This window comes from Ornithodoros turicata, chromosome 1, assembly GCF_037126465.1.
Source record: "Ornithodoros turicata isolate Travis chromosome 1, ASM3712646v1, whole genome shotgun sequence".
Taxonomy (NCBI): Eukaryota; Metazoa; Arthropoda; class Arachnida; order Ixodida; family Argasidae; genus Ornithodoros; species Ornithodoros turicata.
The window spans coordinates 57,157,439-57,184,243 of record NC_088201.1 but is presented as its reverse complement, the minus strand read 5'-3'; the positions used below and the strand labels follow the sequence as shown (position 1 = coordinate 57,184,243).

General features: G+C 45.5%; 1 protein-coding gene across 1 annotated transcript in view; it reads right to left on the bottom strand.

The window, feature by feature from the left end:
* Nucleotides 1-26,568, bottom strand: part of LOC135378276 (hemicentin-2-like) — a 950,281-nt gene extending 923,713 nt beyond the window's left edge. Inside the window, exon 1 of the mRNA XM_064611260.1 lies at nt 26,183-26,568. Coding sequence (XP_064467330.1) covers nt 26,183-26,261 — 79 coding nt within the window. The 5' untranslated portion in view covers nt 26,262-26,568. The remainder of the gene's footprint in view (nt 1-26,182) is intronic.
* Nucleotides 26,569-26,805: the final 237 nt, after the last annotated feature.

Sequence of the window (26,805 nt, the reverse complement as noted above, 5' to 3'; positions counted from 1 at the left end):
AGAAGGGACACTGCTGCGCCAGTGTTCACTGCACAGACGTCTCATAAGAGTACCAATTGCTTGTTTCGCGTCCGCTTGGGTGAAATACGTAGGGTGCGTCGGTACGCCACGTGCCACATGAGCCCGTCTCGCAAGTAGGTCGGCAGCCTCATTCCCAGGGACGCCACAATGACCTGGGATCCACTGCAAGGTGATGTTATGTGTCTGTGTGACAGCACACGAATAGTCCCTGAGGACGTCACACACTTGAGGACGTCACGCTGTACTTTTGTGTCCATTGGTGCAGCCGTCCCCACGTTATGCCAGAACTGAAGTTTGTTACCAATAATAATGGGCCCAGCCGTAAAGTGCTTTGTCTTTGTCCGAAACACACACACAAAAGATGTTCGGGCATATGAAGCTATCTTTCGTACCCTGAGAGAGTCCATGATCATACGGTTTCGCCATATAGAACGTGTGTCCACAACAGCGACTTGGCTCTTCGACTACGAGCCTGCTGTGATACGAGAAGTGTTTGAATAATCAACGTGTTTGAAACAGCAGCCGGCCCACCCAATGTGAGTGTATGTAGCCCACGCTAAATATAGAAATAATCTCTAACACGAAGCGCTGAAAAAAAAAAAAAAAAAGACAGCACTTCTATAAATCCTGTGTTACAAACAGGTCGATCTTACAATGCAACCACCTGTTTTTTACACAAATGACATAAGAGAACTGTCGGCTTTTCTTTAACTGGGCTATGTGTTACAAAGTAAGTAACTAAGTCAGTAAAAATGGATGTTGATTTGCCACCTGCATTTGTATTGCATTTATACCGCACGTAAAACGAGTTCCTCGTATTTCGATACGGGTAATTTCTGCTTAGCGATGTTGGAGTTAACGACGTAACACAAAGGGGTCAAAAGATCCAAGGCTGGTGAACCCTCAGACGAGTCAAGAGATCCAACCGGGTCAAGAGATCCAACGGCGCATCTCGGCAATCTCTTGACCCGTTGGATCTCTTGACGTGGAATCTGTGTGTTGTCACCTTTGGCAGCATTTTTTTAGCAATTCAGTTCTCGCTCGCCAGCTGTGGGCAATCATCATTTCATTATTTTCATGGTACTGGGTATCTTGCCCACCATCTAAAGTCGTCGTGCACTACAAGCGCTGATTACATTCTTTCAAGCCATCGGGGGTGGTCGACAAGTTGTAACTGAATCACTTCTTCAGTGTCTGCACCGTTCACTCTTCCTGTGATAAGTGACTGTGACCGTGTTTTCTATATACCGAGCACATAAATAACACGAGATTTCTTGCTCCCATGTACGGATATCGCAGAGAAAGTTTCAAGGGTATTTCCATTTCTGCAAGTCTCAACTTCCACGTGGTGCATAATTCCGAAGTTTAGTACTGTTTCGGATTGCTGCGAGATTGAGAAAAAGAGTTATGGCGGAAACTCCCTAGCGGTAAATTTGCCCACGCATACCACACAAACTTCCCCATTTCTTCCCCAGGGTGACATCACTCAAATTTTCTGACAGTTTTGATAGTATCTTAAATTTCTTACTCGCGAATGGAATCCTGAGTAGGTTTCCTGACCAGACGCCCACACGCGATACAAGCGGACTTCATTAATCGGGAAAGTGCATGCTTAATTGTTATGCGTAATTTCAGTTGCGATAGTGACTGATAAAACACGTGATACACACACACACACACACATACGTTGGATAATTGTGGGTGATACGTGATGCAATCGATAATAGTGCTACCAATCAGAGCCGTAGCGGGGGGGGGGGGGGGTGCGAGAGGGGCAGCCGCCCCGAGCGCCTTCGCCTGAGAGGGCGCCGAACGGCAGGCTCTGGCAGGTTGGTTGGACGAGATAAAGCGGGAGTAAAGAAAATTTGAATTGACGATCTCGGCAGCGCAAACAGGCGTTTCATTTCCTTGTTTATAGGGCTTCTGACGGAAGTGGAAGAAGGGGGGGGGGGGGCTCTTTAGATTTACCCTGCCCTGGGCGCACACTTGTCTCGCTACGGCTTTGATACCAATATGCGATGGTGATTGAAACTGGCACAGAGCAGCAATACTTCGCGCCGCATGCAAGCAATGGTGCATGACTAAGCATTCATAGTCTCATATACGTAAGGCTGATGGAAATTACGCTTAGTGATCCTAGGGAACATTTATTTTTGTTTTATTTAGTTTGCCCTTTCTATTGTATAGAAAATTGCTATTATAAAGCGTGCTAGAGAGTGCCATTATTAAGCGATGAGAAGACATAGGACACGCAGCGACAGTCGCACTTTCAACAGTTTTGCTTGAGGGACGAAAGACGAATACTTGAAAAACAAAAACTTGCAGACGATCACGAAAGCTGTTGCGATTCTCAGCGGCAGCTGTTGGTGACTTTTGATGGCGCCGAGGAAACGCCTGGCATTGCTGCTATATGTCGCAACGCCTTCCGTGACGGTCTGCAAATTTCTTTGTAAATCTTTGTGATATATGTTTGCAGAAAGGCTATTAATTGCTGGAAGAGAACTCCGAGATCAGGAAGAGACATACACAGGACAACAACGCCATTTCGCGGTACGTCTTTTCCTTGTCTCTGGGGTCTAGCTTTTGCCTCCACCTCCCACCAAGCACTTGGTGAAATAAACGTTATCATTATCATCATGTACAACCAGCTAACCTGCATCTTATCTCTCCTTCAAGGTTATTAAAAACTGATCCCTTAATCCCAAGCAGCACAATGTACCGAAAGTCGAGTGCAATAGGGGTGGACGGTATGTGTCTTATCAATGTTCTTTAGTTTCGCCAGTTCGTTCAAGGTCTTCCACCTACCCGTTCACCCCTATTGGACTCGACTTTCAGTACATTGTGCTGCTTGGGATGCCGCTTTGACCTCCGCCGTGCATGAGGACATGGTCGAGGCGCCGGATCCACAGCTGACGTGGCGTCACACTGCTCACCCTCGTTTGTTTATTATCGCGGCGCCAGTTCAGTAGGCTGGTTTAGAAGGATTAAAAGAGATTTCGCAGATTTGAAGGACTTTACGATAACGGTTCCGAAAATATGGCGCGCCTGACTCTCTTGCAGTGGCTGGCACCAAGTTGCCGATATTGTATTTGAAAGCTTCCTTTTTGTTTGTTTTCTATCCGTGGAACGCCTCCGATGTGCTAAAACTCCCTAATGTGTGCTTCCCTTTGATTTCCCTGAACCGCACCCAGCTGCTGCTCTCTCGCACCGCCTGCTCTTTCCACACCTGCGCGCGCACCAGTTACTCCGTTTTCCTCCTCTCTGGCGCGGAGATGCGAGGAGGTTTTTGGTTCCACAGACATGGCGATCTCCTGAAACCTGCCCGTTAACAGCTGCCGCTGTAAAATAAGAGGGGGGGGGGAATATGTTTATTAAGAAAAAGAAAGGAAAGGTCAGCCAGACGAAGGTCGGCTTGCTATTCCAAACAAAAAGGCAAGGGAAGGGGAAGGAAAGAAAAGGGGACGAAAAAAAAATAAGAAAAGAAAAGGGGAAGAAAGAAGGAGAAAAGGGGAAGAAAGAAGGAGAAAAGGGGAAGAAAGGAAAAGTAAGAAAAGAAAAGGAAAAGAAGAAAGCAAAGGAAAAGGAAAGGAGAAGAAATGAAAAGAAGAAAGAAAAAGAAGAAACGAAAAGGAAAAGAAGAAAGAAAAAGAAGAAAAGAAAAGGAAAAGAAGAAAGAAAAAGAAGAAAAGAAAAGGAAAAGAAAAGGAAAAGAAAAACCAAACTAAAACACAAAACTAAAACTGAAAAGTCACACACACAGTCACACAATCACAAGGCGTTGACAAGGTTCGAAGGAGGACCGCTGTGGTGACTGCCCACTGGGCCGAGAGAGAAACACAGGGCTCACAGGGAGCCCAGGAGACCCGTGTTACGCAGAAAGCGGAGCACCGCTTTTGTGACTCTCCACTGGTTAGCTCGCTGCACAGGGCCAAGGAGTGTTGCGAGGGAAACGTCTGTCCGTCCGTCCGTGCACCCAAGCTCTGAGAGATGTTGCCAGAGCACGGCCCGATGATGGTGGTGACGCTGACAGTGGAGGAGCTGATGAGAAATGTCTTCTACACCGCAGCAGGGGCAAGTGGGAGATGGGACGCGGCCCATTTTGAACAGGAGTGAACGGGTGAGGGCAACGTTCAGCCGGAGACGATGTAGAAGGGTCTCCTCCTCGCGGGTACAGCGGCAGCCGATGACAAACTCCAGTGAGGGGTCGATGGACTGCAGGAACGCATTAGGTCGGATAGCGTCTACAAGAAACTGGCGGGTGCCGTCGCCGCAGAGACGCCGTATAAGCAGGCGGCACGCAGACACCAGGAGCGGTAGTAGGGGCACCGGCGTGGCCGCATCAAGCGCGGCGCGTCTCGCAGCCGCGTCAGCACATGTGTTGCCGTGTAGCCCTGTATGCCCGGGTACCCACTGAAGGCAGATACGGTGGCCGACCGAGGAGAGTTGGGCGAAAATAAGAGGGTTTGGTTCTAAAAGCCGCAAGAGGCGAACCACGTGCTTCTGACAACATCTTCCTGCTTCCTTGCCGAGGTAGCGAAAGGAGAGCTGACAGAGTTATCTTTTAAATGCTGCATGGTTCACGAAGAGCCGTCCCGACGCGAGGTTCCGCCTGGGGCACGATTACGCGAAGCGCTCCCCCCCCCCTCCTAAGCGCCCGGGGGCCGCAGGGGCGGCTGCCCCTTCCCCCCATCTGGACAGCTGTGGGTGCGCGTTTCTCCACGTACCTCACACGCACATCCTTTGACCTGAATATCGTGCTTGCAGCATCGAACACTGGTGAAAGAGAAGGCGCAGTACAGTTGTATTATATTAGATATGTGTTTTATAAGTTTCTCCGCCACGATATTAAACAGCCCGAAGGTTGAGGGATTCTATCCGAATGCTTTATGTCTCCCTGTCACCCGTCGTTGCAGAGAACGTCATGGATGCAGCTGGTAGCATCCAAATCTGCACTATGTTTCTGGAGCGCAGCCTTTTGCAGTCCTATTTCCATTCTGGTTGTGACGGTTACTGAAATCGGATACTGACTTTCACACGAACTACAAATATTTCACTTTCTGTACACTTTGAGTTATATAGAATGCAAAAAGAAATACGTAAACAGTGAATGAAAAGACACGAAAGACCCGTGGAAAGACCTTTGTCACACTATATTCCTATACAATGTCCATTCCAAACTCGAAGTAACGGAAAGTATGTAAGAAAAAGTTCATTAATGATGTACAGGCGCACAGTTGATGTTCTTCGACACTGCTACGTAGAGCATCCCTCTTTAGTACATATGCATAATGGGAATGCCCGGATTTGTGCACGCACCTAACCAAAAACAACATTCATCTATGGCATAGAACCGTCAATATATTTGCAAAGCCGCAGAGAACGCCGTTAAGTGTGCCGAAGGCGTCACCGCTATCAGAGGCACGTTCGGGTTGTCACGAGAATGCAAATTCGCATTGGAAACGAAACAAGCAGAAATTTACGAAATTTAGTTCGAGATCTAGCTTACTGTATGAAAGACAATCGTCTGGAAAGTGGAAGGACAATTGCTGCCGTTATGTTGTATCGTGGAGCAACGTATCAGTACAAAACATTTAAAAAAATTCCAATGCAAACAGAGCGCTTCGCCAAAGGGTTGTTGTTCTTGCTGAATGTCACGCTGCATTCTCTAAAAATATTTGTAATATAGCTCGATTTTCGACCATGCAAATTTTATGCTTTTGGTATACCTACCACTGTACACTGTAACAGTTTTCACACCTTTTCGGTGTAATTGTGCTAATTTCATAATGAAGTACGGTTTAGCACGAGTTGCCTCTCAGTCTTTCTCAAAATCTCAACTTTGTTGAACAGTATTGTAGACACTTACACGTGCTCGATGATCGGTAGCGATACATATATGCATTAGCACGTATCTACGATATCGAAGGTGTAAAGAAAGCAACAAATTGCGCTGTCACCTGATCTTTTGTAATGCTTTCTGATTTTTGTAAAATATCTTCCTGGAAGTACAATGTTAGGAACCAGATTTAGTGTGCATGGCGCACACCTTCGAAGGTGTGAAAAAGTTTGCAGTGTATGTTTAACAGTCGTATACTCGTGCGAACCACTACGCAAGGAGAGGTTGTGGAGGCTGTGGAGAATTTCACAATATCAAAGTGTGTGGCGCTGCAGGGCCAACCTACGATGCTCTCTTATGCTTCTAATATTACATGCAACTTTATCGGACTTGATTAGATTAGTGTCGAAACATAATTGTATACAATTACAATATACCTTTCCCAAAAAGTAATAACTTACAACTTATCATTGGTCCCTCAAACAAGTCGAAATACTTACAATACAATAAACTCAATACAATAAATACAAACTCAGCACCGCTTAGCTTAGTCAAGCTCTTCAAATCACTTTGTGGTTACACTATGCAAAATATTAACTCCTTGGGCAACGTATGTACTCAACGATTTCAGCCATCAGATGGGCCCACGTGAGAGTTAATTTTTTTCTATGATTTTCTTTTTATAAATAGAGGGAGTATAAAAACGCCATCAAGTCCATTGAAGGAGGTGGTCAGAATAAAATACAAACTGTTAGAAGCATCTAGCTTTGAAGACAAACTTTCGTGCAGAATCGACACTTCATCGGGTCTGATGAAGTGCAGATTCTGCACGAGAGCTCCTCGTTAAAACTAGATGGTCGTAACCGTTTGTATTTCTTTTTTCACCTTCAACAACAACAACAAATACAATGATGATGATGAATAGGGAAATTCGTCACCTGAGTTGTGGCCCACTACCCCAATGCCAACGGGACGGCATGATGTAAAATGACAATGAAGGGACGATGTGTGAGAGGCGGACAGGCGCACGAGCATCTGCTGAGTAAGGCCCCAGCAGAGTATGGACACTGAGGTCCAAGGGACAGCAGGAGCGCCATCTTGTTTCCGCACCACACCATCCCCAGTTGAGGATCAAAGACAGCTAGCATAATGCTCGCTGGCTAGTTCCACCGAATTTCGAACAAGCAAGGAACCTTTGCACCCTGGATTCGACTAAAAAAAAAAAATATTCGGTAGACCCTCGAAAAGAACTTACCCAGTTTCACTTTAGGGGGCAAAACCGTTCGCAAGATACAGGCGGTGGAAATATCAGGGTCGTTTTGTCACCAGTCGCCGTAGGCGATTTTGCAGGCTGCTATGGCGCCAATGGCGCATCGCAGGGTACCACACTTTTTTCTGTGTATAGCACAGTGAGTGGGTAATTGCTTGGAGACTTGGTTTTGTTTTAGGAACGGTAGTTATTTTTTTAAAAAAATGTTGAAGTCGCGACATACAGTGAAAGTGGCTCCGATTCGAGCGCTTCTCCTGCGCGACTGGTTCGTCGCAGAAACGTGAGACCCAGTGATGTATTCACCGTTCAAAGCCCTTTACAATGGTATCAATTTCGTTTCTCTTACGTGCACAGAAATGTGATTTTTCATCAATTTTCCGAAAGACCTATCGCGAAATTCGCGTACTTTGGTCCCTCCTAGCGCGAATGCGCCACTAAAATTATGCCTCAATTTTTTTATATTTTGTGGGACGATCTTAGCCCGATATCTGTAATAAATATTAGAATTCGCCCTTGACCGCAGCCGACGCAGCCAATTTTCAACTCACCACTGGTGCGTGCTCTCGCGCCCTCCCATCGTGTGCTACTTCGCCAAGGCCATAGCGCGCCGCTCTTAAGTCGGGTGATGCTTTGCAACAGAAACGGTTTCTTGTGTGCTTTTTTTTACGTACAAATACATAAAACAGCATTGGTGGGATGATAAGATATAGGTTTTCCCGCAAAAAGTGCTGTACACTAGCGAAGGTTAGTGACTGCAGCAGCGCCCGTCGTCTTGGTAGTTTAACAAGATTATCATGCTGAAGGTAGGCGGCTCGTAAGCCGGATGTCCTGCCATATACCTCCCAAGAAGCTAAAGGGACATCTCGAACCCAATGTTTTACCACTACCGCGGCGGCGTCAGTCATTGGGCATTTCAACTCTGCAGACCACTGGCACAGTCTTCTCAATCCGCTTGGTGATACCCTACGCGTATTTAACACCATTGTATACAATGTCTGCGGCGCCATATGTGCACAGTGGTAATTGCAGATATTGTGAGGACTACTTTCACAAGCACAGGAAGAAAATTCTGCGCACGAAGGACTTCAGATCCGTTTCTGTTATTGGAGTGGAAGCTGCGAAAACCGTGCTTGGTGCCGAACGGGCCAAGGATGTCAACGAATCGTATATGCTCTGCAGGAAGTGTTTTCTATATATGAGGAATCTCGTGCCATCAGAGGAGGCCTCTTCGTCCACTCCTTCAGAAGGCAGTGCTGGGGATGTGCCATTCTCGACAGAAGTTCAAGCGATCGAGGACATAAATGCTCTGATCACTACCCAAGAAATCGGCGTGTCACCTGTGCAAAAACGCAAGAAGCCGTCAGCGTCATATGCAGAAAGGAAACACTCCGAAATTAACGAGGCTCTGAATGTGAAAACCCGGCGGCAGATCGAGACTGCTTTTGAAATTTCTCTTCCTGGCACATCGACTTCACCGGCGCAGCTCTACAAAGAAATGTTAGGAAATCTGCGGGCAGCTTACCAGACAAGTAAGTCCCTGCAAGAAAGATGCCAGCTCCTTACACTGCTCCCCGCATCCATGTGTGAGCGCGATATACTAGAAAGCATCCCCGAAGCGACACGGTACATGATTCGGAAAGCGAAGAAGCTAGTTGAGGACAACCATGTGTGGGCAGTGCCTGATCCATATTCAAGAAATCCATTAAAGCAGGAGAACTTCGATTCGGCATTGAGTTTCTACACATCTCATGAACTGGAGTGCTCCGTCCAAAGCCCGCGACAAAGGGACGTAGTGCACGTAAAGGAAGGTGATAGCAAAGTCGCAAAGACGAAAAGGTACATGACGTGTTCTATTCGGGAAGCTATGTAAAATTCAAGAACAAATATCCGGACATCAGTCTCAGCCTGAGCAAGTTTTATTCGCTTCGTCCAAGATGGGTGAGCATCAGCCCTTGTAGAGAAGAGTATGTGTGTTCCTACTGCGCGAATTTCGAGTTAACGGCAACAGCTGTGATAAACAATAGCGAAAATGAATTATCCGTTCCTAGCATCATCAGCATGTGTGTCTGCGACGGAGGCTCAGAAGCATGCCTCTCCGGAGAGTGAGAACTGTCCCGGTACGGAGGCCCTAACAACGGCAAGTCTGGGATTACCAGAAGACGAAGAAATTCCCCTTGCCACGTGGGAATCCGGAGGACTAGTGAAGCGCACTTTGCCCATGAGCGACTTCGTCGAGGTTTTGCGGAATTCGGTGGGACGCTATATCAGTCATGATTATGTGAGGAAGATCCAGAGAGAAGCGATACATAGAGAAAAATCTGCACTGATGCGTGGCAACGTGGTACTTCATTTCGACTTCTCAGAAAATTGGTCTGTCATACCAAAGGAGGTCCAGTCGAGCTATCACTGGCATAAAACACAAGTTTCCGTATTTACGTGCGTTGTCACTACACCGAAGCGGACAATCATTTTCGCCGCTGTAAGTGACGACACGCGGCACGACAGCGCAGTAGCTTTGCTTTCGATAGCGAAGATCGAACAGCATCTTGAAGAAAGCGGTCCCGTGTATGGAAGCGCGGCGTATGTGTCGGATGGAACGAGCTCTCACTTTAAAAACAGGTTTCAACACTTCGAGATGAGTCATAACAACACAACTCGGATACACACAAGTGGGTATTCTCGGCGCCCGGCCATGGGAAAAATGCCTGCGATGGAATCGGCGCTGTCGTTAAACATGCGCAACAACGCACAACCTGCGCTGCAAAGCAACGGACGCAATCCTGAACGCTACCGACGTCACTAATACTGTGTCAAAAAAGGTGCGAAATGTAGTCCTGCTGCATATTCCCGTGGATGACGTCAGCGACTTTAGAGAACGCAAACTGGATGAATGGAAAGGCGTTCGACCGGTGCCTGGACTTCGCTCCTGTTATGTATGGGAGAAAGAGGACACGACATCGAAAGCGGTCACTCTAAGACGAGTGCTCAAGGATGTGTCACCCGTGTAAATACATGTAGATAAACCCATGCAGTGTATTCTTCTCCACAAATGTTGTTACTTGTCCTGTTCAATTTAAACGTACAACACAAGTTTAAGAAGCCACGCGCGAAGTAGCAGACGACGGGAGGGCGCGAGCGCGCGCACCAGTGGTGAGTCGAAAAATCGCTGCGTCGGCTGCGGTCAAGGGCGAATTCTAATATTTATTACAGATATCGGCCTGAGATCGTCCCACAATATATAAAAAATGGAGGCTTAATTTTAGTCGCGCTAGGAGGGACCAAAGTGCGCGAATTTCGCGATAGGTCTTTCGGAAAATTGAAAAATCACATTTTTGTGCACGGAAAAGAAACGAAATTGGTACCATTGTAAAGGGCTTTGAACGGTGAATACATCAGTGGGTCTCTCACGTTTCTGCGACGAACCAGTCGCGCAGGAGAAGCACTCAAATCGGGGCCACTTTCGCTGTATGTCGCGACTTTAACATTTTATGAAAAAATAATTACCGTTGCTAAAAGAAAGTTGCCCAGTAATTACACACCAACTGTACTATACACAGAAAAAAATGCCGTACCCTGCGATGCGCCGTTGGCGATATAGCAGGCTTCGAACCCTTGGAAAGGCCTGCGGAGACTGGTCGCAAAACGACGCTGACGTTTCCACCCCTTCTACCTTGCGAACGGCTAAGCCCCCAAAGGTGAAAATGGGTCCCCTTTTCATTATTTTTGATGGTCTACCGAATATATATTTTTTTCAGTGGAATCCAGGATGCAAAGGTTCCTTGCGTGTTCGAAATTCGGTGGAACTAGCCCGCTGTGGGATAGAGAAGCGTGTATGATTGCTGAGCGATAATCCATAATCCATGTATTGTCAACAGGATCGTCCCGAGGAAGTGAAGTTGAGCTCAAGGCCGTCAGCCTTGATGAGCTGCTTGCAAACGAAAGGAACATTTCACCCGCGCACGATAGATGGCATCACGCGCTCAAGTGTTCCTGAAGTGCGCGTGGCTACCGTGGTGCGGAAGCAAGATGGCGCATGCTCGCTCTTGGAACTCAGTGTCGATACTCTGAAGCGTAGCTTATGTAGTGACTCCAGCCCCACTAAATGAAGGAAGGCACGCGAGGCACAGAATGTGGAGAGGCGCACTAAAGGACATAGAGGAGACCGGTGTCTTGCAGAAAATCTGCAGGGCGCGACGGTGTTGCAGGATGTCGGTCCAGGGTCCAAGGGCTGTCGCCAAAGTGAACGGAGCAGGAGTGATTTGCTTCATGCGATTTCGCAACTTTTCTCGTTGATTCCTGAATAGGACACACCGTCATCGCCAATTAAAGACTTCAACCACAAGCATCCCCCACGTCTGACAGCGCAAAAATGTAGCGATCTTTAGACGATGGCGTGCCTTTCCTGCCTCGCGACGGCGCTCCGGGATATTCCACAATACCGATCAGGAGCTCCAAGCTCTCTACAAGACGCTTGTGCGTCTGACCGGATTGCTGTGCTGGATAAGATTACATGTCGGGATCAGGTTAAAAGTATGGCAGTCCCTATTCAATTAGTTTTCTCGCTCGCAAAGCTGGTGGTGGTGGGGTTTTGGTGCACACAAACACAAAGCTATGTTCAGCATCGGGAAAACCCTATAGGGAACGCAGCGTGAGATGTGGCTCGACACAACTAGTCGTGTTTTGTTAATGTTTCGATACCAAGTAGGTCGCATTGGCAACTATTGCTTCTAATTATGACAAGGTCGCTTGTTTTCTGAATTGAATAAATGCGCCATTGCACTTGCGTTTATCCTCATTCCTTTTAATTTAGTTTTGCAGTGCTACTCATTGTCCTGAGATGGGCGCCAACGGGGCAACAACATCGATTTCCTACTATATCAGCGAGCATGCAGTTTGCGTAGTCGCTGAAAACATGAACATGCCCCTACTTGGCCCTACTCAGCACGCTGAAGTCACGTCTGCGCTGACACGATTCCTTCGGGAATCTAAAGTCCTAGGCATGCTCTGATACGTCCTATGCGCAACGACTAGTGAAGGAGCTGTTTATTCTGTATTTTTTTTATAATTTTCTGTTTCTCAGCTGCTTGTATGTACTTTTGCTTTCTTGATAGCTTTTGGGAATAGCAAGCCTACACCGTGGCTAACCTTTCCCTTCTCTTTTTTGTTACTGTGCATTAAACATATCAACCCCTCCTCGCTTGAGTCCACCGAGGCGTCATGTTGTAAATACGTCGGAACTCGCATTGTCCTTTACTGTACTGTAACTTGCAGCGTGTAACGTAAACGAAAACGTCAACAAGAAACTCTCGTTTCTGGCAAAATAGAAAAAAAAAATGCGGTCAATATGAAAATGCCCAGATCTGAGAAGTTACGATAAATTCAGTTGTCAAATTACTAAGATCAACGCACCTCTGGCGCAAAATTTGAAAACTTAGCTTTAAAATATTTCAAAAGTCATAATACACAAAGTAAGATAGGTTCCCGGCTAACAATATTGCACCGCAAGTAGTGTTGTACCCGCTACCAAAACTAAGTAACGAAATACCGCTATACCCGCTACTCCACAAAAAAGTAAGGCAATACTAACGTCGCTACGAATTTGAAAAAGTAACGAGATGCCGCTACCAAATAAAAGTAACGTAAGTACTATGCCGCTACTTATTCATTACCGTACCCTTCTCTATGCAACACCTTATGGTAGGCATTTCGTTGTCGAATGTATCTAAAGACGGTGCAGTATTTAAGTTCCCTCATATAGGTGCCATGCAGTATAAAGTATACCACTTCCTACCGCCAATATATATTACTTCACATTGATATTAACCTTGAGATAATGTGCAATTTAATGCACATAGCGCATGTGTGCATTTAATAATTTTCCCGTCAGAATGTTTGAAGCACAAGACGATTTTTCTGCAGCAATATAGTATTTTGTCCGAGATATCCGCGGATCCCAACCTCAATGTTGCTTATTATGTTTATTACTAAAAAAAAAAAAAGAAGAGGGAACGGTTAGCCTGCGCTACAGCGGCTTGCTATACACGACGGCTTCTCTTAGAAATCATTTGCCTATACGAAAACCTACGTTTAATACGTAAGTTCCTTGGTAAGATTCTACCTATGCGAGATCACCTCCGTAATGAAACATTTAGAGAGAAAAATATCATGTAGGTTTTTCCCTGGACATGTGACACACTGTCAACAATCAATTGCTTTAAGGTTGATCGCCTGTGTACCGCCACCAAGCAAGTATGCAAAGAGCATTAGTAAGCATGATGGCGTACACTGACTACCGGATAATATTATTATGTATTAATTTTGTGTAGCTCATATACCCACAGTGTAACGTATTTCATGTGAGAAAATGACTACACCGAGTTCGGCAACCTGTGTAAGCTTAGGAAATTCGATCTCGCCAGATGTGTTTCACTTGAGGCAGAACACATTCAAGCAAAATCGGTGGTACGTTTGGAGTGCAATTAATGACTTTAGCGATATCTCACTGTGTTTCCGATATATTTTCGTATTCCTGTTCCAAGAAACAAGACGCTTTGTTTACCTGCTCTGAACAATAAAGCTCCAAAACACAGTTTTAAATGAGCTATCAACACGCTCACACTAGTTTCGCAACTGACTGTGTGACGGAAACTAGCTCCGTAGCCAATATTATGCAGTACATACTTACTTGTGTGCGTTTCGCAAATGTGAGGTAAAAAGTTAGAAAATGCACAGAATAACACAAATTATATTCCTAATTATTCAATTACGCTGAGCTTATAAAAGTTAGCAATCCAGGAATGAAGAAACTTTTTCTTTTTTGTTGTCCCCGCCTCTCTTTTCACGTGACCACTCCGTACGTTATATAGATATGTTAGATCTTTATCACTTTTCTATCTTTTGCAAGCTTTTACGTCAACGAACAGTAGTGTCAGTGTTTTTATCTTTTTATCACTTAAAAAGTTAGTGAAGTTGAGGAAGATCGTCACATCAGTCTGCCTGATTAACAAGTAACGTAAAGGAATGACAAGAAGAAATTCTGCTTCATCGTTATCTCACTTTTTCTCTGTGTTCCACGTCTGCCATATTATGAAAAGTAGCGGTAGCGGATAAGTAGTCTGTCGCTACTCGTATTTGTAGCGGAAATACTTTTTCCGTTACCAATTTAAAATGTAGCGCGATCGCTACTCTGCTACTGAAAAAAGTAGCGAATACGGTAGCGGCGCTACCGTATTCGCAACACTGATCAGCAAGTAAGTGACCGAATATCGTCACTCGCTCAAAAGTTCCGTAATACTGCTATGACTACGAAGTCGAAAAAGGAATAACGCGACACTGCTATAGGTTGCCAGTTTGGTTTTTCGAATGCGCCTTTCACGTGTCTCTATTTACGGACCTTCAAATAACTAGCCTAGAATATAAAACGCTCACATTTCATGCCACATATCGATTCCAGTGCGCATACACTTCTTCGCTTGTGAAAGCAGAAGTTCCTTACCATCCGAACTACGCTTCATATGAAACATACCGAAAGTACACACATCGATATGTCCCTTATTAAACGGTATGCCTGTAGAAACATACGCACTGCACCAGTCCGTGTCATGCTACAACTCAGTATCCTTTCTTTTTAAGTGATGAGAGAGGTCAGCCAATATTTGGCTTGCTACTCTTTAAAACAAGAACACGAATCCTTTCACGGTAGAATGACGCCACACATTGCATTCGCATACAGAGCTACTGCAATATACACACACAAACCTCATCTGAAAATCTTCTGACGGTTCCAAACTACAACCTATGGTGCCTTCATGTTTCCACACTATTCATTTAGGATTAGAAATTCATTGCCACAAAACCTCTCGAATACTATACGGTTGGTGATGACTGACTGATGATCCATAACCATAAGTTTGTTGTGCTGCCTATATGACTAGCGTTTTTCATTTGTGTTCTCAGTTTCAAATTGGGAGTAGATTTACAAGTAAGGCGAGTCAGCCTACTTGTGTGACGACATGCTGCACGTGCCGAAGGGTAGGACTGCGGATGATTTCGATCATCTGAGGTTCTTTTGACGTGCGCCGGAAATCTCGGACACACGCTGCTGGAAGAAATGTTTACCTCCTCCACTCTGCTACAGTCCTCGACCGGGATCGAATCCGAGATCTTTTGATTTGATTTGACTTTACTGGCGCAAGGATATCAAAGATCATGCTGCGCCGAATAATTTTGTTGAGTTCCTCTACATTAGGTCCAGTTCAGTCAGGTATTTGCATTATCAGAGACTATGAATTTCCTATGCCCATTGTCAGATCTGAGACTGTATGTTCTCATCATGCTGCAGAGCCCACATCATTGTGACACTGGGTAAGGACAACCCAGCTCGCTACCGGCCGAATGGTGCCGAATCCGAGATCTGGAGCTGAGCAAGCCAACACGTTACAGACTGAGCTACCGAGGACGGCTAGAGTGAAACATGTTCTATGCTTCACTCTAGCATTGGAGTATTTCATTTAACGAAAGGGTTGCTCAAAAACCCATTGTTGCTAGTAATACCAGTCCCGAAACAGCTTTTATCTATGAGACCTCTTTCTGTATGTTTCTTGCGAATGTACTATTTTGTGAAGTATAATAATAATCAAATGACAAATTGTCTTCTTTTTTTTTTTTCATCTTTCCATTCACGACATGCTCAACGAACGCCAATGCCGTAACTCCCAAACTACGTAGCATATCCCAGACCTACCGGCGAACTACCTTTCCCTTCTTTTTTATCAGCATTAAACATATCCTCCCCCCCCCTCCCCACCTCCCCGCCGAACCATTTTCGTTTGCACTTCAGCTCAAAGGCTTTAGTACGTCCCACCGGTCGCTGGTAGAGGAGACCATCATACATAATTGATTCCTGGAATCCAATCGGAGGGAGACGCGTTCCGTGAAGCATTCCCACTGTTATTATCCCATCAAACATGCTATTCAGCGCTTCGCGACATCGTGCTTCGACGTTCTAATGAGCCGAGGGATAATGAAAATTGTTCGAAAGGTTCAGTAATTAACATTTGATAAGAAAAATGACGTACGCCAATCAGGAAAATTAGACATCAACTGATTCACTTTGGTGTGATAGTGACAACAACCTTTCCAAAAGCTCTTTAATTTGTCACGTCTCAGCGCAGAGATACATGATTAATAATATTGAAGTGATATAAAGGCTCGGTGTCGCGATACAATGTGGACGTTTACGGACACATGGGCTCGTTATTTGCTTTATATTACACACTATACCATTCAAGTGCAACCATCCGAAACAGGTTAGGGGATTAATATCAACTGCGTCATAAACGGCCGCGAAACGACTAACTTTCGCATTTTGCAGTAACAATAATATTAATATTGATTTGGGGTAGATTGAGACACGTAAGATGAGTCAGACTATAAATGTGTGGTGACATGCTGCACATGCTCAGAGTGGGACTGCGGACTGATAATTTCGACCAGATGGGCGTTTTTTTAACGCGCGCTTCACTTTTTTTATTATTATTTAGATTCGTTATTTCCATCTACAAAAGATGGCGGTGGCCCCGGATAAAAAGCTGCTACTCTGCAGCTTGAAAAAACCCGGGGACCGCACGGTACATGGCGTGGAATGGAAATTGCAAAGAAACATAAACATGCCCAGGAAGCTTGCACATACACAAAGGGCATTCACGAAGAATTCATCAACACGAAATAACTGCACCTATTATTGCACAAACTATTAAACATACATTTATAAAGAATTTAAAGAATTCATATTACATTATACACTACGACATTTACAGAAAACAAAAATATACTTTGGCAAGTTGACTTCGCCTTTTTCGTTTCCTTTGGTGAAAAAGAAAGAAACATAGTCTCGCGTCATCTTGACTTGCAGAATCAGGCACGAGCGTATTTAGTGTACGGAAAAATACGAGCAACGATATTCGATTTGATTTTGAAATTTACTGGCGCACCGATAACGATCAAGCTGCGCCAGGTGATGTTATTAGGCTTAATCTTATACCGAATTAGGTTCGCCATTTACTGATGAGCAACCACGTGCAAAACATATAAAATATGCGCGGAGAAAGAGGTCGGCACGATACGGCATCATTCCCATACCCGATATGTGTGTACAAATGTCGATATGTGTGTACTAACGCTATGGACGCTCGTAGACACGCTCCCGTATTGCTATGTATATCACCGCGATAAAACACCCCATCTCATCGTTAGCATCTATTGTTGAGAAATTTCAGAAAAATCGCTAGGGATGTCGAAATTTGACGAATCGACCCCTATCGACCCCTATTTAGCATCGTTCGTCACCTCATCATCAGGACACGTGTCATCCTGCCCATTGTGCCTTGGGGTAGTGGGCGGCACCTCATGTGGCGAATTTCCCCATTCATTATCATTATTTGTTGTTGTCGTTGTTGTTGAGCAGGGAATAGTTTGTGACTGTTTCAGATTGAGTGAGTCGGCTTTGGTCACAAGAAAGAGCAGCGTAAAGTTATACTCTACTGCTGTTGAGTGTAGTGGTGATGATGGTGGTGGTGATGAAGAGTACAGCTCAGTCTTGTCTGCTAACCCCTCATCTTGTCATGCAAACAGCGCTCAGTTATGGAACAGGTACCCCCTTTTAAGCACAGTAGTTTTATACCTTCTTCAGCACTGTGCCACGCGCGTAGGATAATATAAAATTGCAATCCTGTCGAAATACAAAAGTGCCACCACAAAGCGAAATGGAGAAGTGCACGAACCGAAAGAGCTGATTTGCGAGCAGCTGGCGTTTTCCACCGGGAAGTATTTGTTTCTCGGGCCCGAAGGGCGCTTAACTAAACGTCAAGAAATACTATGAAGCGGCAAGCTTCACAGACCGATGCTTGCACTAAACATTGCCCATCTGTGTGTCCGTGTATAGTAATGTGCTATAATTACGGTTATGAAGAGGCATTGTGGGAAAGTCTGTTCAACATTCGAATTCACTAATTTAATAGTGAAGAGCTTTAACATTCCCTCGAGTCTGAAGAGGAGAGGGAGCGACGAAGACACCGCGGCAGTGGGCAGAGTTAAAGGGTCTCTGACCAGAACCTGGTCAATGTCTTTGTTTGTATGGATAACGAACCTACATGGTGCCTCCAAGTTACAACTGAAACGTTTCGTCTCTGCAGAGCCGCGAACTATTCCAAACAAGGAGCCGAAAATCGATTTCGATTTCTGCCCTCAACTCGTGCGATCAGCGCAAAACTCTAGCTATTATGCAGTGGTTTTCACATGTGTATGACGTAAAACGCCCGCGACGTTTATTGGTGGAAAGTCCACACCGGAAGTTCGGGTGGTTTCCGCAACTTCCGTAGTGCTGGGTGCTTTTTCAATATGGACGTGGAAGCACAGTGGAGAAAACAAGTCAGCTTTTCAGCTACCTTTCAGCAGCTGAGAGGCACCTGCTACGTGCAGCAGAGTTTGGAGGCCTTGCTTTTGAAATGTTGAGCCGCGAATCGACTTCAGCATGAAGAGGAAGTTCCTGTTACGACAAACTGTTAGATGAGCCATCAGCATCCATCATGATGAAGCACATGAACAGTTTGTGCAAATTTCGTGTTTGACGGCGCCGTGTAAAGGGGCCGGAATGGTTCATGCATAATAATGCCGAAAGAAGTAAGTGGAGTGCAAGGAGCTGCTCTTAAAGCAGCATATTTAGAACTTCGAGGGCAGCACGAACCTAGCGCTCATATTTACAAGTAAGATGCGTGTCTCGTGCACAATCATGCTGGTTATTTTCAATAGAAAATAGTTATTCTGAACTTTTCGTTATTGTTCGTCACTTATTCAGAAAGAGTGCAGCTGAATTAATACTCTGCGTCCTACTAGCTTTAGCTTTGTTCAAAGCTTGCGTGTCTCGTACAGGAAATAGATACACTACATACCAACAGTTCGTGGGATGGGTGTTGCACAAACTTGGAAAAAACAAGAGAATCGTTATAATAGTCTGCGCGGTGAATAGGATACGCAAAGCCTTTCCCATAGTAACTACCACATGCTTTAAATACCCAAGATACTAGGTGGAAGTATCCCCTACAGGTGGTGCCCTTGCTATTTCAGCTGTAGACACATGTTGGTAATGATGTAACTATAATAATGACCCCCTCCCCCCAACTATTTTTCAACACCCCTCCATGCTTGTGATTCTGGATAAACCACTGTGCTGATCCCTGGCACAAAGCACCATCTCATCAGCCTGCTCCGCCTGGTAAGAATTACATTGGGCTGTGTGTGCGTGTGTGTGTACCATGCCTGCCGCTGCGGTTGAACGCGCAGTATCGACGGAACTGAATGCCCGCCGAGAAACCTCGCTTTGACGACACAACCGAGGCATGTCAAATGAAGTCTGTGTACCTCGCTAAATTGGTCGTTGTTCCAAAAGATATCAATAAAGAAAACTTGGAAATACACACACTACACTAACGCTGTGAAACAGCGCGCTGGATCCCGAAAGTCGTCGTAGGTCGTAGCCTCGTAGCTAGTTCTTTCCATGGAAGTCGCCAATTGGATTATCACAGTTATAAAACAGGTCTCAGATTTCGAAGTATATACACGCTTTTTATCTCCAGACATTGTGACAACAGTATATCGGCGTAAAAATGTTGGTTCTAGCTGAAAGTTGTTGTAGTGTGACGGCATTCTGCGCACTGATTGCATGGGCGATTGACGTCATCCCAGTGGGATGACCAGATGAGTTTTCTATATATGCGTACGTTTTGTTGGTTTGACGCTAGGTGTGCCAGCGTCGGCGTGAACCGCGATGTTCAAAATTCGAGTTTACGAAAACTACGAGGTGTTGAGGCATGCATTTTCGTATGTGAAGTTGCTTTTGTATATTCTATCGGTAGCCACTGCGGAAAAGTCTCTCCAGCTTCTGGTCAGAGACCCTTTAAACGAGCGGGCTTTGAATGAAATGAATTAACTTGGTTTCATTCCTTCGCTGACTTTACAATTTTTCCTCGCTGTGGTTTTGAGTCCCTAGTGTCCAACACTCTGCGTCCTCGTCTTTCATATTTCTTCAGTTATACAAGGAACTGATACTCCTCTTAACGTTTTCACCACCTAGTCCGCCTTGTCTTTATGCATTTCTCGAAGTTCATGGCTCAAAGTCAAACAACGTATATACGCTGTTAATAGTTTTCGATGCAGTTGTTGAGAACTCTTGCGTGCCACAGAGCGGAAGGAGTTTGGAGTTTTCTGGCGCAAGGATATCACAGAGCGGAAGGTATAAAGCCTGACCAGCATGGAGCGATTGCGCTCGCGATTCGCGCGCGTCGGCGTCAACGACCTAAAATTTTGACGCGCGCGGCCAGGTTTTCGCCGACGAACAGGTATCAGGGCCGGGTAGAAAAAAACGCCGGAAGCGGGAAGGGGCTTTGGCCAATGGAAGCGGAACGCGATCTCACGTGACAGAGAAAGCTTCCGTTTTCTTCTGCGGCCATGAAGAGTGCGAGCAGGCCAATTGGGCATGCAGTTTCGTATTTCGTATACAAGAACGACGTGCACCTGTGTACGTTTGTAATGACAACTCATAAAATAAATGGCATTTTTCCCATGTACCACGAGCTGGTTTTAGATCTCTATTTGTTATTTCTGTTTGTGCTTTCCCAAATAAGCCCGGTGCATCCTGACGTTGTTTAGTCCGGGCAACACTGCGAACGCGCCGACGACGAAGTTTTTTTTTTTCTCTCTCTCTCCATGCAGGAACACGGGGGGGGGGGATATATATTTATTGAATGGAAAGGTCTGCCAGACCAAGGTCGGCATGCTATTCCATAAAAAAATTCAAAAGAAAACGAAGAATAAATAGGAACACCTTCACTCGCGTTGACTCGCATTTTCGCGTTGAAAAATAGCTCCATGCGGGCCAGCCTTAATCGCGAGAAAAACAAAAAAACAAAAAAAGGCCAGTTCATAAAGTGCTTAAAGATTAGTTTAGTGAAGTATTTGTAGCTCGGTTTTTCAGCCTTGGCGTCAACATAAATAACTGCACAATGCACGGATAAGGAACAACGACAGCGGAACAACCACAATGCAGGTAGCCACCTTTCAGATAATCAGTCTTAAACTTAAAGCACTAAAAACACGTTTGTTAGGTACCGTTGTCAGATTGCAAATGTCGCTGCGAGCGTGCGAGATATATCCTTGGACCCGTTTTGCCAGGATTTCCCCCCATATCGGCTCAAACTTGGCAATATGGGCCCCATATTGCCAAGTTTAAGCCAATATGGGGAAAGTCCTGGCAATATGGGCCCCATATTGCCCGTGTAACCCCATATTGATTGAAAATGCAGAAAATCGTACATACCCGTGTTGTACAAATGCCCAAACAGCACGGCAAGATTGGACGTTGAAGCATGTGAAATTCCCAATTTAAAACGGCCGCCGTTACATCCAACAACTTTCCGCAGATTGAAGGGGGAGGGGGGGGGGTCCCTTGGTAAGCCGTCCGAAAGAAGATGCCACCGTATCCCAATTGGTTATCGCACTGGACCCGCCTTCGAGAAGTTTGTAGGTTCGACTCCCGCTGCTGCGTTATTTTTTCGACGACTGCCATATTTCAAATATGTCTTGTATTTCCCCCTCAACGTTCGCATCTGCCACGCACTCTCCTAGAGAACGCTTCTCTAACTTTCAAACTTTCACTGACAATCCCTAACTTTTTTATCTGCGTTTCCTTTCTTCCTCTCGCCTTTTAAGTGTAAACCGTCCAGCGTCAAATAATCGAGATGAACTGCGCTTGTTTTCTCCATACTGAAGGCAAGGCTTGTGGATAAACCCGGACAGTCTACTCCTCCAGCCTGATAACAAGACCTCTCTGGAGTTGTATCAATCCAAAGGTATGAACGTGACACAGATTTTATGCCCCCTCTTTTACGACGGTTCATATCGCGAATGAAAGGACACGAAAAAAAGAATGAAACATCAGGCCACCCCACAAGTGGGCACAAGTTCCTCGTAAAGCGCTCGGTCGTGGATGTAGCTGGTCATTTAGTGATGACTTTCTCTCTCTCTTTTCCGTTTCAATTCAGTGTTATTTTCTTTTGGGTCGAAGAGGTAGTAAAAAGGCGGGGAGACTCGACAAAGGCTTCCCTCCCAATTTACTCTACACAGTAGCAGTCACAAAATGAAACACACAACTAATAATAAATAACTGATTCACGTCTATAAAGCAACCGACTTTCTTTTTAGTCATTAGAGAAAGTCCTGGTATTATTATACCATGGTGGTTACATTGGCGCACATGCGTTTCAGCGATTATCTATACCATAATTCTTGTTGTTCTGAACAGAGGTACATGCCACAGCGCAGTTCGGAACGTAGACACTCACATTTTCTAGACTATATATTTACAAGAAACGTGTGTATTAGACGACGATACTCACGACAATATGCATCCGATGATCACGCGCACCTTCAGTCATTCGATTCATAACCATTAAACAGAGCACATTTACAGAGACCAATTCTCATATTCCTTCCATTTTGAAGTCGAAACCCGGGAAGGATTTGGCAACTGGACCGTGTCCCATGGCCGTCTCAAATAGCTCAGAGAACCTGTCAGCGAGAAGATCACTCAGATCACTTCGGAGATCACAGCAATCCTCCAGGAAACTCCTTCCGTCGAGATCCTGGAGCTGAAGCTCGCGTTGCTAAAGCGCCATGTCGGACTACTGCGAGACGCACAGATTTCTGCGATTATAAACTTGGGCGAGATAGAGAGCGATGCAGAAGGCTGCGACGTTTGCCTGGATATGGTGGTAACTGCTCAAGTGGCTACTTGGCCTACCCTGGATGCCACACGAGTTGCGCTAGACGAGACAAAGATTCACGGCTGAAACCACCCAGGAGTTGCTTCAACGCACGGACGATGGAATAGATGGTAACGACAACAACGAACTCGCTGCATGCCCGTCAAGTGTTCCGCTGTTCAGCCCAAGTGTAAAACCGTGCTATCGTATGGAACGAAAGCCACCAGTGCTGCACCGAGCCAGATTCATCACGAGGAAACATTAACGAGATCCTCCAGATCTCCGCTGGTGACACCATGACTGGCAATGGAAGCGCTAGAGAAGAATGCGAGCATCAGAGTCGTCAGGAAAATCATGATGTTTCCTGTGCTAGCTGCATCGGAGAAGCGGACGTTAGCTCAGACCCTGACTTTCTTAGACCCTTTGGACATGTATACCGGCGGATGTCCTACGCCCTCTTGCGAGGATGCTGAGGTTATTCCGACTGATGCCATTCCTCTAAGCAAGAAAACGAAAAAGACGCACATTTGTTCATGCCATGCCATGTCCCACAATTTCTCCCACCAGAAGAAATTGTTCCCTAAGTCACTCCGTTTGGTTACGACGTCTTAACCGGCACATTCATGCGACCGGCGAAATGCCACGTTACCTTGTCACGTAAGGTGTTTCCCGTACGGTACTCGTACAGGATCCCGGGTGTAACTACAGGCAATCATGGTGCTTCGCAAATGCCTCAGCGGTACACCGGTCAAACCAACATGTTTCAGTCATCGTGGCTCTATGAAGGACTCATGGGGCTACTTCTAGAGATCCCGACTGAAGGCATCTCGCTTTTGTAGTGTTTCGTCATTCCCCATGCCTGCTGTCTAACTCTGTATCGTCTTTCGTTTTGTTGTCCATCGTTGGCGCTGGGAGTGCATCCGATGATCACGCGCGTCCTCCGTCGTTCGATTCATAACCATGAAACCGAGCACATCTACAGGGATCAGTTGTCATATTCCTTAAAACTTGTGTTATTCTACCACAGTGTTTAAAAACTGAAGCATACGTGTATTCCAGCGATAATCTACCATAATTATTATTGTTGTTCTGAACAGAGGTGCCATACCACTGCTCAGTTCGAAATGTACACTCACTTTTAGATTACATAGTTTAAAGAGGTTTGTAATATCATTGCGAATGCTTACTGAGTACGTTAATCTTAATTTGTAATTATCGAACTTCGACATAGGAGTTGAATGATGGAAGTTGAAGACACCAGCAGCGGGATTCGAACCCACACTATCTGATTACCGGCCAGGGATATCAGGGGCATTCAATTGAAAGTATGCAACTAGGCATTGTGAGGCTTGTGTTGCGTTTGTCCTTTAATGTTCAATTCCTCTTCCACTTCAGCGTGACATAGGAATGATTTTGTATGCATTATGTAAAGGACAACCGGAATCAGTCCTTTCGGTGGAACCGATAGCTCGCTTATGTTTCCAATAGAAGTTATGCCCCAGAACAGGAAGTAATAGGTATATCTCGGAAGAAAGAATGAATTGGATATTTGAAACTTCACTTTTCCCGGTGATAAGTGGTGATTTCTGCTCAAAATTTCACCTACTGCTCTTAGCTTCCTCAGAATATAGTCCACGTGCATGTTCCGAGTTAAACGTTGCGGAAATAATGCCCCTAAAGTTTTAAATGCAGGTGCCATGTCATGTTTACGGTCATAGTAGCGTCTGGTTTCATTACTAACATCTTCGTGTTTAAAGCGAAGAAGCATTGTGTTTGTTACGGTATTACTAATCGAATTCCAATCCGACATACTTTCAAATTTTGCATGGCAAGAAACGGAAAGGTCGCACAGCAAACGTAGTGTATTATTTCCTTAGGTTTCTGTTATTGAATATCCAGAAAAAATGTAGTGTAATATCATCACCATATATGATGAAGTCGAATGTGGCGGCGCCGGTAAGTGGTGGAATAATGTTTACTATGCCATTAATATGTATCTTGAAATAGTGATGAAGAACTGTGGAGTAATAATAAAAGAAACAGTACGAATGACACATGTCGTAATGCGATGAAAGGTGACTAGGAGAGAACCTTAACAAGGATCAAACAGCAGAATGGCCTGGAAGTGCAGGTAGATAATGGAGGGGTAGGGGACCAATAGTGAGTTTTAGTATATCGTACGCTATCGCCTTTGCGCACGTCAAGGATAGCGTTGGTGGTCTTGCGCACGTGCAAGACAAAAGCAGAGCCTTGCGCATTGCGCAGAACCACCACGCTATCTCTTACGCACGCAAAGACGACAGCGTATACGTTATACTAAAACTCACTAATATCTTGTCCTTGGAGCGCTCCATTTCGCATGGGTGCACGTTTCCTGAGGCGTCCTTGTTTTTGCGATAGATAGTCCCGCATTGCAGCACCAATGTCGTCTGCTATTCATGTTAAAGTGCAAGAGAGATCGTGAGTAATCAGTTTACGTTATGTTATCAGCATCAAGAGCTGTAGAATGTGAAACGTGGCTATTTCTGGACAGCCGTCACGCAGGTGTTCCGCAGTCTCTTCCGGACAGTATGCACAGGTTTTGCGAAATGCTGTCGACCATTCACAGTGCCGAGCCTCGAAAGATAGGAGATTTCAACTAACGAAATTTATGTTTTCTTTGACGTAATGTCTATTAACACCAAGAGTAGTAGCGTTACTGTACTCAGGTCCCTTGCAAGTAGCACGGAGGCAGCTCAGCTGAGCGTTCAATAAGCGCTTAACATACCTACAAATGAATTAGTACATCGTGGCGAGGTAGTGCATTATAGCAAGTAATATGCAATACTATAAAAATTACGCCAAACAGTTTTGCACAGTGCTGAACAAAAGTTTACGGAACACGCTCGGCCGCATTCCTTCCTCAGACTGACACACTAGCAGAGGCTGGTACCGTACGGACTTGCAAACAGGTGACTGGGTAGGCACATGTCTAAGTCCGTACGGTCTCATTCGCTTCTAGCGTGTCACACTGAGGAAGGAATGCGCCGGAGCGTGTTCCGTGAACTTCTGTCCAGCACTGTACAGTAAAGCACATTTTCTACAGTATGCAAAGTAGTCTGCACAGTTTGATTACGTTTTCGCCACATTGAAACAAACGTTTATCGGAACAACTGGAAAAGTTTCTCAGACGCGTAAAACTTTTCCAGCTATTCCCGAAGAGTCATAAAAAGTGAGAACAACCAAGCGTAGATAGCTTACCTGCTCGACCGGGCATTCCGAAGCAGACATAGTGCAGCACAACACCAAACACCATTCTCACTGTCCAACATCCCTTCATTGCTGCGGCACTCAGTTTCCTCAGCTTGAACCTGGAAGGTTTTGTGCACTTCACGCAGCAACAAAAACTGGGAACATTTATCCGGGCACACGACGTGTAAGCCACCTAACATTCAATTCTCGCTACTGTTACGCGTGGATAACACTAGGGAAAGAAGACGGGTAAGCGTAGAGCACCGCTAGAAGCAGGACGGGAGTCCGGCATGCGTGCCGTAATCCACTGTCAACGTTGGCGATGCGTCTGCGCTCCCCGCGTTGAAGACGCCGAATGACCGAACAGCGGCGAGTTTCGTCGGACAACCCCGACACGGGGCGAGGGGTAAATGGGGAAATGTTCGAAGCGAGGGAGCGGGGATGCTCTCATTACAAAAGGAAAGGGAAGTAGGGAGAAAGAAGGAGGGATGAAAATCGAAAAGAGATCAAAGAAAACTTGCGCCGCCTCGCGGCATAGGATAGAAGCAGGCACAGTGATGTTCTCATTTCGAGTTTTCTGCTTCCGTATTTTTATCCCTCCACAATTAAAAAAAGAGGAAATGATTCGAAAG